Source organism: Mastacembelus armatus, chromosome 15 (genome assembly GCF_900324485.2).
Source record: "Mastacembelus armatus chromosome 15, fMasArm1.2, whole genome shotgun sequence".
Taxonomy (NCBI): Eukaryota; Metazoa; Chordata; class Actinopteri; order Synbranchiformes; family Mastacembelidae; genus Mastacembelus; species Mastacembelus armatus.
The window spans coordinates 16,978,099-16,994,760 of NC_046647.1; the positions used below are offsets into that span (position 1 = coordinate 16,978,099).

The 16,662-nt window shown below is 41.4% G+C and overlaps 2 protein-coding genes across 2 annotated transcripts; both read left to right on the top strand.

Annotated features, from left to right (window-relative positions):
• Positions 1-178: 178 nt before the first annotated feature.
• scdb (stearoyl-CoA desaturase b) lies at positions 179-7,874 on the top strand. Its single transcript, XM_026310102.1, has 6 exons — positions 179-516; positions 2,164-2,425; positions 3,527-3,657; positions 3,753-3,958; positions 4,937-5,169; positions 6,162-7,874. Exons 2-6 carry the CDS (start codon positions 2,182-2,184, stop codon positions 6,359-6,361), a joined length of 1,014 nt encoding a protein of 337 aa, XP_026165887.1. The 5' UTR covers positions 179-516; positions 2,164-2,181; the 3' UTR covers positions 6,362-7,874.
• Positions 7,875-9,973: 2,099 nt separating this feature from the next.
• wnt8b (wingless-type MMTV integration site family, member 8b) lies at positions 9,974-14,727 on the top strand. The gene is made up of 6 exons (XM_026309713.1): positions 9,974-10,044; positions 10,773-10,806; positions 11,758-11,896; positions 12,660-12,785; positions 12,894-13,036; positions 14,158-14,727. Exons 1-6 carry the CDS (start codon positions 9,974-9,976, stop codon positions 14,725-14,727), a joined length of 1,083 nt encoding a protein of 360 aa, XP_026165498.1.
• The last annotated feature ends 1,935 nt before the right edge of the window (positions 14,728-16,662 follow it).

Below are 16,662 nucleotides of genomic sequence, written 5' to 3' on the forward strand. Positions count from 1 at the left end.
TTTAAAGTATTCTATTGGAAAAATGTACGGAAATTGCAGGAAATTTTCCCAGTGTCTGTACTTGTACTTGGGAAAGAATGCCATTTGAGTGGCATTGGGTGGATGTAAAGGTCACAGTCATATGAATGCAAATTTCCCAGTGACCCCATGTTGACTGCCTCTGCTGCATAACATCATGGTGTCAGCTACACTCCTGCAGTGTTTCGCCGTATTACAGGGTCACTGTTCTATAAACACACAGTTTATTTGGAAGATTGTGTAACCTCCTTGGATTTATGATATCACTGTCTGATGGTGATAGCAAAACACCAGTTAAGCAAACAACCAATGGGATATTAAGAGCCGGTGTCATCAATGTCCACCAGCTGCTTTAAAACGACCTCGGCATAAGTGATGAGAGGTTCTCACAGATCGCACCGCATCTTTATTCCCTCATCTCAACCTAGTGCATCACATGCGTCCGATCCACTGAGTCTCTGGTACCTTCAGTAGGGAACAGCGGACTGAGAGCTCACGGTGAGTATATGCTTAACCAGGGTAAGCAGCCATTTAAATCCAACGAATGTGAATGGATGTCTCAACAGAGACATGATGCTTTAACGCGGATGTTTATTTGTGGAAAAAGTAGATGCTTTCAAAACGTCACTGCCGCATATCTCCGGTGTAGGACGAGCCATACGCCGCTGCAGGCTGTCGGTAAACCGCGTGTCAGTGCTGATCCACCGGGGTCTGATTCTGTCATAGGCCATTGTAACGTTTGTCTGCTGCTTATATATGCTATTTCCTAGGTCTAATCTTATGTATGTGGTTTATTTAATACAAGTGGATTATTGGCTTAATCCAGGTACATTGGAGCAGTTTTTAGCAAACAGGCAATAACAGTTGGTCCAGTCCACTTTTCTTTTAAACAGGTCCTCATCAACTTGGGGGACTGTTTTACCATTAAAACTTATTATATGTTGTACTCTTTCAGGTCCAATTATTGCCTTCAAATATTCTTACCTTGTGCCTTTACTCTGGTCATCTTCATATTTAATGTTTTCCCTCTTCTTCGGCAGTATTTTTGCAGTTTCCTCTAGACCAATCGAGGCAATCCACGTTCCAGGGCCACTGTCCTGCTTGTTTTCCAACTATCCCTGCACTACCCACCGCTGATTACCTGGATCAGGTGTGTTCAGCCAATCACAAGCTGGAACATACCGTGTCAGAAAGTGGAAGTGGGGGAAGAGAAAATGAATTGGGAACCTTCCAGCTTCTGATTGGCAGAACACACCTGATCCAGGTAATCAGCAGTGGTAGGGCATGGATGGCTGGAAAAGCAGGGCTGTGGTCTAAGTGCCCACCTCTGCTGTAGGCTATTTAATCTATGCAGCTATGGCTGCAGATAATCCTGCAATTTTACATATTTGCTTATGTAGGCTACATAATCTAATATTATAAATGGACTACACTGATAAACCATTGATCCGTTTTAGCATTTTAATTGATTGACTAATATTAGTAGCCTAGTTTTTATGCTTGAAAATATCCAACTTCTGTACCATCAGATTATGTAGTGTGATATTTTCAATCAAATGGATTTTATTGTAATAGTCTGTTCCTATATGTTTAGACATGAGAAGGGGCTCTCTTTAAAAGTAGAATTTACAGTATTGATTAATAATTGCCAGGCATCATTCTCAAAAGCTTTTTCTTTTTGTCAGCCTGCTCAACCTGAACTTTGCAATAAGCTTAAGCGCTATCAAATCATTGAATCACTCAAGTTGCCTTCAGCAAATGTTTATTACCCTCCTGCTCCACTGCCAACAAATAGACAAGTAGCTCATTTGGGCTACTTGGTATTTTTAAGCAAAGATTCAAAAACACTGAACTGGCACAAGCTTGTTAAATGTGAACGGGTTTTATGTTATTTTGGCATATCACGCTGAAAAAGCAGTGTAACATGTTATCACTGGGATATATGAGGTGCCAGTGGAGATAGATGTTCTACAGTTTTGACTTTAAAACCTTAGACTGGTTTGTCCACAGCCACTTGTCGATGCAGCTGCAGCTGCAGAGCCAGCCGTCGTTTTCCTCCCTCTCTATATGCTTCTGTCTCCCGCTGAGCGCACTGAACTGAGCATCATCTCTCTTTTTCCCCGCTGACGCACATCGCTGTTACAGAAACCACCATTCAGCAAAATGACCGAGACGGAAACCAGGAGTCATCCCGCCGGTGACACCGGCAAGCAACAAAACGGACACGTCATGGCAGAAACATCGACGGTGGAGGATGTCTTTGACCACACCTACAAAGAGAAAGATGGTCCCAAACCCCCGATGATACTGGTGTGGAGGAATATCATCCTGATGTCCCTCCTACATATGGGTGCTCTTTATGGATTGACTCTCATTCCCTATGCGTCGAGTTTAACTCTTGCCTGGTGTAAGTATTTAGTCAACACAGCCAGCATTAGCTGGCATATTATTGTTTTCCCTCCCTGCAGGCCACAGGCAGGGAGCAGATCGTGCTGATGGTGTGATCATGTAGTGTTCCTCACCCTGACCTTGTCCTTTTAGTTATACACATCTATATAGGCATCCATCTCTATTTTGTTCCAAACCTGGGGCTGAATGTACAGTATTTGCTTGTTGGTATGTGTTGGATAAGTGGATTAGTGGTTAGCAGTGTTGCCTCACAGCAAAAAGATTCCTGGTTTGAAAACTATATCAAGGACCTTTCTGTGTGGAGTTTGCACGTTCTCCCTGTGCTTGCGTGGGTTTTCTCCAGGTTCTCCAGTTTCCTCCCACAGTCCAAAAACATATGTCAGGTTGATTGATGACAGTAATTTGCCCATAGGAGTGAGTGTGAGTGTGAGTGTGTGTGTGTGGTTGTTGGTCTCTATGTGGCCCTGTGATGGACTAGTGATCTGTCCAGGGTGTACTTTCACCCAAAGAGAGCTGGGATAGGCTCCAGCAGATCCCTGTGACCCTGGTTAAGGAGTAAGCAGGTACAGATAATGGATGGATGGATATTTTGATGTCAGTGTTCCTAACTGCACTGTTTGCTGAATAATATATATATGTAGAGGATTGAGTCATGACTCAAATTCCTGAACAGTCTCAACTTTGTTTCCACTCTGGCACTGCAAAATTTCCCCCTCTCTTTGCAATGCTGAGCTGCATGTTATTTCACTGGGGAAGACAAAGCACAATCAACATTTTCACAGACATCCCATTGTGAGCTCCCTGACACCACAACAGAATGCTCTTTGCCAGTCAGAAGCCCCCGGTTCTCAAATCCTGGGCCGTCTTGTCTGGGCTTCACATAGAAATACATTCAGCAGTTTTGGAACAACAGAAGTGTGAGGGCAGACCTGCACGCTCCAACCGCGCCATCTCCACACACACATGATTTTTCTCAGAACAAAAAGGCCTGAGTGTAATGGAAAGAACACGGTGTGCCAGTGACCCTGCTCTCAACAGGTGTAAAATTAATCTCAGTGTAGTTAGGACAGTTTCCCTAAGATGTCTGCCCTGTCCACAGCTGCAGTGTGCTACCTCATCAGTGGTCTCGGTGTGACTGCTGGTGTTCACAGATTATGGAGTCACAGATCCTACAAGGCCTCATTCCCCCTGCGAGTCTTCCTTGCTCTCGCCAACTCAATGGCCTTTCAGGTAAAACTGATACAAGCCCTCTTAATACTCAATAGTCATCTCCAGAAAAAGTGTCAGAGGTGTGTTTTACAAATAAATGTGCTCTGTGTGTGCAGAATGACATATATGAGTGGTCGAGGGACCACCGTGTCCACCACAAGTACACCGAGACGGACGCAGACCCCCACAATGCCATGCGGGGTTTCTTCTTTTCCCACATTGGATGGCTGCTGGTGCGCAAACATCCCGATGTCATTGCAAAGGGCCAGAAACTGGACCTGTCAGACCTGAAGGCAGATAAAGTGGTCATGTTCCAGAGACGGTGAGAAAACATCGCTCAGAGGAGCCGACTAAACAGCTCCCAGTGAGACGTAATGGGAATCCACATCTAATCTGCTGCAGTCGCCACAGGCTATTTAATCAGGCTCATTGTTGTTTCACAACAATCTTGTTTGTTGTGTGGGTATTTTGTTTTAGCAGATATGTTTCTAGGGGAAATGAAATGCTGCCTAGACTTTGGTCTTGAACTCATTTGCAAAATCTAAATGTAATCTATCCTCAACATATGAGACATTAGACTACAATCTTGTCTTATCGCCTCTGCCTTCATATCTTTATTACGTCAAATGAGATGGGAATGTCCCACTGCCTCTTGCTTTGGCACACCACTGCATGCATCATTAAAGTGGTTGCATCTACATGTATTTGAAGGGTTTCTTCATATCTTTATGTCTTGTCGGTAAAAGTAACTTTGCTGCAGTACAGGACATTGCAGTCTGAGCCACGATAACAGTTAGTGACAGATGTAACGACAAGGGATTCTTGTAGTGACTGAATCGCAGCGTGTCCTCACAGAGTCCACTGACTGATCATTTGTCAACATTTCTTCTTTTCTGGAAACATTCCCAGATTTTCAAGTCAGCTCTCAAGCAAAGGGGATTAACATTTGTCAAAGCAAACCAATCAAAAGACCCTGTCAGCTGTGCACAGAAACTAAAAATGTCTGGTGATAATCATCTCGATATGTTTAGAATTACCCTCATAAAAAATGATGAAATATTTGGCCTTTATAGCACCCTGTAGTGTGACCGCAGTACAGATTTTGATGTTGTTTTGGCAATAATTTTGTATGACATTAGCCTATGTGATGTATTTCATGACTTGCAGTTTTGATATCAAACAAAAAAAAGATTTTTCAGTATAATCTAAAGTCTGTTTGCGTTATTTAAAGAATCACCTCTGATTGATTTAGGACAAAACTGGATTAAGTAAGAATAAATTTTTTCCCCTTTTATTTTAGGCACTACAAGCTCTCTGTGGTGCTCCTTTGCTTTGTTGTGCCCACGGTGGTGCCCTTCTTCTTTTGGGGGGAGTCCTTGGCTGTGGCATACTTCGTTCCTGGGCTGCTGAGATACACACTGGTGCTCAATGCCTCTTGGCTGGTCAACAGTGCTGCACACATGTGGGGTAATAGGCCTTATGACAAGTCCATTAACCCAAGGGAAAACTCACTGGTTGCTTTCGGCGCCATAGGTAAAGAAATACCATGTATATTATCCAAATTTTTTTTGTTATGCAGTAATGTTTATACGGTGTTGTGACTACATAAATATTGTTGTACAATAGTGTGTTTTGTGGTGATGATATTGTTATCCCTTTTGTTGAAAGCTTGTCTTGTCGAGTCAACCACAGTCAGGAAACTGTCAAAACTCACTGGTGTCTGTAATGGGATCATGTGCTAATCCACTGATGTTTGGTTTGTCCTGGATGTGTTGGTTTAGCTTTGAAATTCAGAGATGTTCAGCAATTGAGCTTTTTTAGTTACAGTTGAACACTGATGTTATTTTCAATATCATTGTTTCACATGAGTTAAAGCTTTATCTGTGGTGGCTGACACCATGAAGGTTGAAAGATTACAGACACCACTGAGCATTGATGGCTGCAAAACAGCACTAAATTCCCCAATTAATGATTGCACCGAAATGTTTGCTGACCTTTCTTCACTTTAAACTGTACTGTCATACAGTGTTACCAGAATTAACATTGTCCTCCTCATCTTATCTACCGTGCTTGTACCCGATTGACTGGTCTCACAAAATTCAGAGAGCAAATGGAAAGATCAGCTATAAAATAATATGTTCTGAAGTTTTCACCTTCTTCTATGTCTCAAATATTATTTAAATTGGTTACAACATGTTTCCTGTGTTTGCAGCTTCACTAAAGCCATTCTTTAAAGTACTAAATATTGCAGCTGTTTGTTTTGTGTGTCTTTACTGCCATCACAACCAAACAGCATCATTACAATGGCAAAGATTTATGCAGCATGTTATGTTAGTTAGCCTTTAGCTAAAACAATACATCTCCATTGTCTCCACTTAGCATCACATGCTGCCATTAGCTCCTTGTGACTCTGTACAATCTGATGTGATTGAGGGTAGAATTATCATCCCCATCTTCATGTTTGTTGCCCTGTTGCTGAGAACTTAAAGACATTAATTCAGTTTTTTTTTCTTTTTTTGTTTCAGGGGAGGGCTTCCACAACTACCATCACACATTCCCCTTTGACTACTCCACAAGTGAGTTTGGCTGCAAGCTCAATTTGACCACTGCCTTTATAAATCTGATGTGTTTCCTGGGTTGGGCCAAGGACTGTAGGAGGGTGTCGAAGGAAATGATAATGGCTCGCATTCAGCGCACAGGTGATGGCAGTCACAAAAGTGGCTGAGCCCACCCTAGCTACAAACTCTTAGCTGATGCAGACGTGGTGAACCAACACAGACCTTAGCAGCAGTTATAGAAATATTTCAGTGTTGAGCTGGTGATTACCATGCTTCTGTTTATAAGTTACACTTCTTCCTGAGACTAATATTGACTTTAAAGAGTTGTAGACATCTTCATAAATTGTGTGAAACGTTTTTAAGTTTGACGTATCTTCATCAACTATTAGCCACATCCAGCGACTTGGCTACGTGTGCAATGCTTTTTTACCATAACATCAAACAGGTAGGAAGAAGGAAGAAGATGGTCTCTTTTGGCAGTAGTAGGACACCAAAGCAAGTCTGCATGAGCAGTGTGTAAAAGCAGTAATTACAAAATAATTTACTGTATACTCTTATTTATCATGTGCTACTGATTATTAGTCTTTGGCGTTTTGAAAGCTTTATTTGAAACCCTAGGTTTCTCTACAGGCAAGGTTGTAGGGCTTATGGTCCAACTTCTGTTGGTAACTCTGATTCATTCTGCAGGGAGTGGAGTTTAATTTGGATATTTCTTTGTCTATTTTAGAGTAAGGTTTTCTTTATTTATGGTAAGTGAGTAGTAGTCTTACTAATCCATGAACTGCAGTATCTAAGGCCAACACCAGGACTGTAAATGCTCTGTTGTACTGTCCCTGTTTAACATAGCAGAGTGGAACTGTGTGAACACAGCTCAGATGTGTTATGCTTTAGGATGCTGCACAACCGTGGCCTCCAACTGTCCAAAGGGCTTGTAATAAGGATTAATGAAAGGTTCTCTGGTGAAATGTGGTGTATAGCTATGGTTAAGTAGTGAAGCAGTCTCAGAATTCATTAAGCCTCTTCATATAGATATCCCTGGACTGAAAGATAGAACCAGATGTCCCACTCTGAAAAGGTGGAATTATTCTCAGATATAAAAAGTCCCCCTCTCCTTCAGATAAGTGCAAAATGGCCTATGTAAGAGGTGCATTTATCTTTTGTGCTGTGTGATATTGCTGAAACATATGTCAGGACTCTAGCCCAAATACCTTATGAAGGTTGCACACCTGTTCAAAAATTAATTATGGAAATAAATTAGACCTTAAATATTTTTGTCCAGTCATGGTTGTGGGTCTGTTGTCTGTTTTAAAGGGAAATTTGAAGAACTAAAATCCCTTATTCGTTGAGTAAAAACGGTACCTTTCAGCAATGTTATTACGATATAACTTTTCAGCACCCAAACAAATACTTTGCTCTAAAACAACATCCAAACTTTGGATAGTGTCTTTAATGATACTGCTGTGGTATTTGTCACACTTCCTCTTTTACAGAGTAACATTTTTTACAGTGTTAACATCTTGCCTTAAAAATGGCACATTTTTTCAAAGAATGTTTTTGCCCACTGTACGTACCATAAATAAACCAAATTTTCTACTTGTGACAAAGTATATTTGCCTGTTATTGTTGGAATTATGTACTACTCTTTATTTGTACAGTGAATAAAAAAATATAATGATACCACTTCTGTTCTATTTTTTGTCATTTGCCTGTTCACAATACAGGAACAACCATTACAGATGATGCAAATGAAATATTGAAGTGACTCTATTAACTGTTCCATAGAGAACTATTCAAAAGCAAATTTGCATCTAGTGACATAGGCTAATTAATAGGTTTTGCCAGTTTTGGAAACCTCAGGATGTTTAGTTTTATGGGTTTGATTAACATCAGTTTGCAGAACATACATTTAAATACTGATACTGATTATGTGTCCACCTCAAATGCTGAAATATGCTCTTGTTTTGTTAAAATTGCTGGCACGTTGTTTTGTCTTTGTGCAAAATTACCTGCCACCATGTTGCAGGATTGTTGGAGTGCCCCTGAGCAATGCACCAAGTCCCTACCAGTTCTTCTAAAGCCTGGGTTGGTCTGAGGTGGATAATAACTTTAATGTGACCAATACAAAGGCTTTAGACTTGTCAACATGTTGTTCAACCGTTTAATCTGCACACTTGCTCCCTCTGCTGGCGATTTATCTTATGGCAAATCAGAGCAACAGCCATCACAGCTCATCCTCTGTCTGCTCTGTGGAAATAAACGGGTTTATGTGGAGAAAATCTCTGCCATCTGCCAGTGAGCGCAGCCACCAGTCCGGTCCAGATGTAAGTGGTCCCACCACTGCTGACAGTGACATCAGCCCGGTGTCTATTGGCTGCTGACCGTCAGGCCATCATCCTCACTGTGCAATGCCTCAGTTTACCTCCCCACATGCAACATTGTATCAAATTGACTTCTTAACAAAGCCTGTTTTTAAAGCTTAACAGACTGGATGATTCAGATAAATTACGTTTGTTTTGGAAACAAGTTTTAAGTTCCCATCATGGTAGAATTACCACTGTTATAAATCTAATGTAATTTAACGCCAAATGCCACCACGAATAAACTCAAATAGCTCTATGTATAAACGCAACACACTACGTTTTAAGGTAAAAATGTATTTCTAGGCTACATAGGAAACTAAATGAAGTTTGCTGAGCAGTTACTGATGCGAAAGGACTTGTTCTCTATAGTCCTTACTTATCTATCAGGGAATCATATGGCGCATGTTTCTGTGCGCAAAATGCATGACAAAAACACGACGGATCTCTCTTTTGTCTCGTTTTACTTGTCATTCCTCTTTAAATCTTAATCCAAAAACATCCCTCAGAAGTCGCCCCCATGCGCCCCTCCAAATCACCTTTTCTCTATAATCCTAATTTGCACACAAGAAGCTCGCTTAAGGGCTGCCTGTGCCAAAGGAAAGAGACCTTAAGGGTCAGACGGGGTTATTGAGCAATAACCCTTCATCCAGCGTTAGGTAGGGACCGCGAGGATTAGTGATGCAAATGTCCTATATCTGGTCAATGGGTGGACCTTCAATCCGTCCCAATCCGCCAGAAGTTATTTTATGGTAAATTTTAGACGATTAGATACAGCAAGAAAACGAACATCCAGTTGATCCAGTAGAAATAAACTATTCCTGGATTGTTTTGGCGCAAATTTAATGGGACAGTTTGAAATGAAAGCGTCAGAAGACACTCCAGGGTGTCTTCTGACGGCACTCCAGGCCAAACCACAAATCACTTCCTCAACATCAAACGGCCTCATATTTGTTGTCCTATCAAACTAACAATTCCTCATCCAGATGATTACCTTTCACTAATCCCTGATCAGCTGCGCGTTAAAAAGCTTAAATAAACCTTTTTTTTTCCTGAGCAGAAATTCAAGGGATCAGTGTTACACTTTTCCTAAAGGATTAAACAGATCTTCCTTTGCTCCTGAATGGAGGCAGGGAACCCACCGTTGCCGGCCCTGAAGGCCCAGGGTGCCCTTTTGATCATTTCAGTCTCTCCGTGGTGCAATACTTCTGATTGGCCAAGAGAGTAAGAAAGGGGCAAATCTTTAATTAAGCAGATAATCTCTCGTTGGGACGAGAGCAGCTCCATTTCAGAGCCCCCTCTCCAATCTTGGTAGCCCTGGTGAAGTTTGGTGTGCTGGCAGCTCAGTTTGCTCTCCATCACCAGACTGTCCACAGGCTTTGAACGGGCGCACAGTTACCGTCATCCTCCACACCTGTCAGGATGTTCATGCATTTGGAGGTTTTCTATTACGTTTTCATTCTTCTGGCTCACATGAGGTCCTGCTGCTGCTGGTAAGATTCATTTATTACCAAATATTACTTTCATTTATATATATATATATATATAAATATTTTAAAACTCAACATGACTGAAGGGAACATTTTGGCAACTGGAAAAAAGAAAAATACTTAAACTACAGACTTTTTTCTTTCATAGACATGGATTTTTAATTAGTTTTATGGTTAATACAATTTGCAGAAGGTTTTTTAAGGTGTAACAAATAAGATGCTTTAATAATGTGAATAAACAATTTGCTAATGCTTCATCGATCAGTTCTATGCTATACGGCCAAGTTTACATTTCCAGATTGCGAAAATACCTTGTAAATGGTTATAATTACTTTTTAGAAAACTATTTATTTATAATGTATTAACATTTATAACTACAGATGATATACTAGAGCCTAAGCAACCCATGAGCATTTATATATGGATTACCAACCCTTATGGCTGCGTAATTTTCAAAAAGAAATGATAAACACCAGCTAGTGGGATTTTTCACAACCTGGAAACCAAGAATCCCAATGAACTATGTCTTAATATTATAGGAATTGCCATCAGTGCCATCATCAATGTATTTCTATAAGCATTTAAACAAATGTAGCAGAATTGTTCACTGCAGTTTGGATGCACACTGGTGTCACAGACATGTTACTGAGCGCACTAATGAGAGATGTTAACAGAGGAATTTGCAGAAGACACTGAGCTTCCCTGAGTGAATAAGCTGTCTCCTTTTCCAGGTCAGTGAATAATTTCTTGATGACTGGACCCAAGGTAAGCCAACTCTCTTTTGATCTTTTCTCCCTGTCCTTTTCTCAAAAGAGAGTGGGAGAACAAACACGGTTTCTGAGTTTATTCTCATTGTGACATCTTAACTCAAGTACAAGGACAAGCTCTGGTACCTGTTGTAGGCAACAATAGCACTAATGATATATCAGTGGTATTCTTGGCCCTTGGTGGTTTTCCCCTCCCCTCAGTACACTAGACCTTATTCAGAGGCTCGGTGTATCTGTGGGTTGAATGTGTTAAGAGGTGAGGGCAGGCATTGCTGTAGTGGGTGGTCATCATTAGTGAGCCAGACCCCTGTGAAAGAGGTGGCACTCCAGCTCCCCAAAGGCCACTTGAGACATATTAGTTGTATTATCGTTCACACAGTCTGAACAAGCCGTGGCGCGACGGAAGAAAGCCAAGGACAGAGCATACTGGTTTAAGAGAACTCTACTATTATTCAGCAGAGTTTTAAAAGTATAATGTTTGAGCCCAGCCAGTGTAATGTCTGACTCTGATTGTTCCGCACTGAAACAGACAATAAGTTTGTTGATGTATGTTACCCAGTCAAGTAGTAAGACACATTTTAAAACGTTTTTTTCACAATGGCATTGAAATGTCAGTAAAACATCTGATTTGACAGCATGAAGATATGTTAAGAGACAGCGATGCATCCATATCATCATTCCTACATTCTTTTATATTCAAGATTTGATTTTGTAAAGTCAGAGTCACTTTGGAAATACTGGATTTACTAAATCTGTCTTCTAAAATTACATCTATATACTGATAACTTATATAAATGTATATAGATTGCAATCACTCTCATTTGTTGCACCAGGTAAATATATAGATCTGTGTATGTCTTGTAAGATGCCTCAGAACTCATCTTGCATAAGATTTACTGTTTATTTTTCTATGGTTGTAAGTCCTCCTCCCGTGTCTCTGCTGCTGCAGGCATACCTGATCTACTCCAGCAGTGTGGCAGCAGGAGCTCAAAGTGGCATAGAGGAGTGTAAATACCAGTTTGCATGGGACCGCTGGAACTGCCCTGAGAGAGCTCTGCAGCTGTCCACACACAGCAGCCTGCGCAGCGGTAAGCTCCAGAGACCAGTCGGCCCTAACACCACCACCCAGTCTGTTGCAAGCTGCTGTGTTATCCCTAAAGGTGGTGGTGGTGGTGGTGGGGGTTCTTTTATGTAATGGAGATGTTTGCTTAGTGAAAACATTCATCAACCTTTGGAATAATTACAGTAACCAGAGGTAAAGCAAACAAACTAATCCATTTCACAACATCCCCCAGAATCACTGCCAGTATTTGCAGATTATGAAAGAAATATATCACATGTCAGATAATATAAAGTCAAATAAATTTAGTTAAAGTTTAGAAGTGTAGATACAATTAAGTTAAAGTACAGCTAAATATATAATGAAACCTACTAAAACTTCTTCAAATGAACTCGCCCAGAGGAGGTGAATATAATTTAAAGTCTAAAATATCGAATATAAAATGAGCGATTGATGTTTTATTTCCTATTAGTTTATTTAACAGGGACAGTGCACATGAAGTAATGTTAGTATATTAGTATTAGTATTAGTGCTTGAGTTAGCCAAAAGGCTATTTTTCATCTGCACTCGAACAACATGATAATTAGCAGGTAAAACTAGAGAAAGGAAACCACAGTATAACACCAACTAAGAAGAGCAAGGTGTGACTGATGTTTAATGTTGACAGAACTGGGTGCTGGTGAACCATTTCTTTAGGTGAATTCTAAATGAACCAAATGTATTTATCTGTCTAATGTGTGTTGGTACATATTAGTGGGGACAAGGTAGTTACTAAGTCTTTTTGTTGACAGCAAATCGGGAAACAGCATTTGTCCATGCCATCAGCTCTGCTGGAGTCATGTACACTTTAACCAGGAACTGCAGTCTTGGGGACTTTGACAACTGTGGCTGTGATGACAGCAGGAATGGACAACGAGGTAAGAAACATATACAGACCTGTACACAACACCCACAACAGGATGGGTCTTTTTTCAAAGGACTTTAAATAACAATGAAATATATAATTTTATTTTTCATTCTCTCAGGTGGTCATGGTTGGCTCTGGGGCGGCTGCAGTGACAACGTCGGCTTTGGCGAGGCCATCTCCAAACAGTTTGTTGATGCCTTGGAGACAGGTCAGGATGCACGGGCAGCCATGAACCTCCATAATAACGAGGCTGGGCGCAAGGTACAGTAGGTGCTCTAAATTCACTCCATCAACTGTACAATGAGAGATGAACCCCTAGTGAAAGATGCAGATCCAGGCATTAATGGCTTGATGTGAACCATACAGTATTTAAACTGAGTGGCGGCCTGTTGAAATTTTGAGAATCTCTCCCGGCCTTCCAACTGATTGCACAGTGTAAAGCATCTTTTGAATTATGTTCTCCCTGCTCAGAATAACACTGAGTGTGCCACCCAAGCATCCCTTTCACGTCGCTGTAAGTGAGGTGCCACTCGTCTGCAATAATAACAGTGTGTTCGGCGTACCAGAAAGGCCTATTTACCAGTGCTCAATGCCCCTTATGACAATACTTCAACTCAAGAATTTCAGGATCACTGGTGCAAACTTAATTAGAGATCCTGGGGAGCCAGACATTGCACAGCATTCTGTATTATGCAGCTTTTTAAAATAAGTGTTTAGTTTTATTCTTGCAATAAGGAACCCACATTTATGTTGGTCTTTGTTTGGCCTCGAGGGAGTGTGAGGGGACCACAGGCGTGCAGCTGAAGTGCTCTTTGTTTATGGTGCCTTTGCTCCCCCCTGTTGTGCCCAAGGATCCCCACGGCACCTGGAGCATCATTGTAACAGAAAAAAATGGGACTAGAAAGAGAGAAAAACTCCTTTTTCATTTCTCTGCTGAATGGGGCTCTCCATTTGGTCTTCTCACACTAGAAAACATGTTGATAATGAACATGCTAAATAAATACTCCTATTTCTTAAGGAGGACAATAAGACTCAATGTGAAACTTTGATTGAGCCTCACCTCAGCAAAAAGTTCATCCCCTCCTCACGAAAAGAAAACGTCCCTTTTCAAACGACAGCTGTTTTGTGTTGGGTAAAGTCAGGAAACATTGAGGATGACAAAGAAACTCAGCATCAGGCCAACAAGCTATCACTTCTTCCTTTCAGTGTATTCATCCTTTTTTTTACATAACTAGAAAACCTTGAATGCAATCAGTTAATTTGACAATACAGCAGTGAAGAGAAAACCTTTCTTTTACACACACACACACACATACACACACACACACACACACACACACACTCATATTACTAATGTTTTTCCATCCTTCCTGTGTCTCCAGGCCGTGAAGGGAACCATGCAAAGGACATGTAAGTGCCACGGGGTGTCAGGAAGCTGCACCACTCAAACCTGCTGGCTGCAGTTGCCAGAGTTCAGAGAGGTGGGGAACTACTTGAAGGAAAAGTACCACAGGGCTTTAAAGGTGGATCTCCTCCGAGGAGCGGGGAATAGTGCTGCCAGCCGGGGGGCCATCGCCGAGACCTTTAGCTCCATCTCTCGTAAGGAGCTGGTCCATCTCGAAGACTCCCCTGATTACTGCCTGGAAAACCGCACTCTGGGCTTGCCAGGCACAGAGGGACGTGAATGCCTCAAGAAGGGCAAGAACTTGAGCAAATGGGAGAAACGGAGCTGTAAGAGGCTATGTGGAGAGTGCGGCCTTGCTGTGGAGGAGCGCAAAGCCGAGATGGTGTCAAGCTGTAACTGTAAATTCCACTGGTGTTGTGCAGTAAAGTGTGAGCAGTGCAGAAAGACAGTGACCAAGTACTTTTGTGTAAAAAAAGGAGGTCAGAGAGGAAAGAACGAGAGTGCTGGCAGCCGCCGGAAGAACCTCAGACCGAGGAAGAAGCACTAAGCATTTTTATCACCTTTCCCCCCACTGTACTTCTGCATCACCTATCAACACCCAGACTGTGTGTGCTCAGATAGTGTGTGTTATGTGGACTAAAAGCAAAAAATACAATTTCATGCCATCTTCATTTTCTGTTTTTATATTAAAATTTAGAGACAGTGGGGTGTGCCACATGATAGACAAAATGAGATTAGGAGGTTTTTGGTATAAATGTATTTAAAATATATTTTTATACTTTTTCCAACAGTTTTGGTCAAGTCAATTGGTATTTGAAGAGCATTTCTCTGATTATAAATTTTCCACAACATGATTTATTTATTTTCATAAATACACAAAACCTTGGTGTGGGAAATTAACCAGTAATTCATTTTGACCATTGTGTAACACAATAATCAGATTTTAAAAGAACAATTTTTCCCATGAAGCCTGGACTTTCTGCCCACAAAGCTTTGATTTCATATTTTGATGTTTTTGGGAGTCTGCTCTCCCCTCTTCTGGTCCGCCCTGACCTTCGCTGCCCACATGATGTATTTACTTGTATATAAAATGAAGCACTTTGTACTGTACATTGTTAATTTATTCCACACCATTCTTAGTTTTACTTTATTGTTAGTTGCCTTTGTGGTATGTTTTCTATTAAAATGTCATGAAAGAATAATAAATCCCTCAATCACATGTATCATACAGCCTGAGAAAGGTGCACATCCTTTCTGAACATACTCTTTGTGACAGTAATACTAAGAGTAAAACAACTGTACTCTCCTCATTGGTCACATTGGGTTTAGGATACTCTGATCCAAAGCAACAAGTATAGAAACCAATCCAGCGTACTCTTCCTTCCATCACGCCTTTCTCAATTTCGCCTCAACAAATACCTCTCGTTCTCTCCCTTATCATGGTAATCCTCAAAGAGCCCCCTAACTCCCAAGCATTTGGAAGTTTCTTTACTGTTTAATACTAGTTTAATTAACTTTGTCCAGACAGAGTAGGGCCATGGGGGTGGAGGGCATGAGGCAAGTTGCCCTTAAAAATCACCCCGCCTCTAATTTTGTATGCTAATCTCCTTTTTCACGCCGCACCTCCTTGGGAGTGGGGGAAAGAAATGTTGGGAAAACTTTGGGTTGCCTGTGCAGGGCTTCCTGTGGCTGTTTTATTTCTGGGTCCACCTATTTGGATCCTTTCACTCCTCTAGGACCTTCCTTTGCTCGATTTAACAATGAATGCAGAGCTAATCAGCTCTCTCGGAAATGCACCACTGTCGAGGAAGGTAATCCCTTCTTCTCTACTCTCAATGGGCCGTCGCCTTCTAAAGGGCTTTGGGAAAAGGCTTTGCACAGATTCACACTGTTCGCTCAAAAGAAGTTAGTTCAAGTATTGTGCCCAAACAAGTGGGTTTTATAAACACATGCTTGCCAGGATACTCACCCCACCTGCAAGTAAGAAGTGCCAGGCAGACTAGCACATGGCAGTCGAAGCCGAGACCCTTCAGATGAGATGGCACATGAAAGAGGAGATTAGAGGTCCCATTCAGAAGAGGGCGTTCATTTCTGCACCTTCCTCCTTTTACTCAATAAAGTGTCAAGGAAACACCTTGTTGACATCTTATTTACCAAATAATGATCACAATAAAAACTCCTCCCTCCTCTGATGACCCCCGTGGGCAGCCTGGACTGCTCTGCCTGGCATGCAGCAAAACCTTCCCACCAACAAAAGAACCAGCATACCAAGCTTTTGCTGTGTGGCTTTGTGGAAGTTCTGTTGTACCGTTGTAGGGGGTACAACAGAGGCACATCAAGATGTTCATTCATAGCATTTTAAGAGCAATGCAAAATGTTAATTAGAACATGCATTTTAGATCACACTTAACAAAGCGGCTTTACACTTTGTGTGCAGAATGCAAGGATTCTAATCTGCATGCGATTACTTATGTGAGTCATG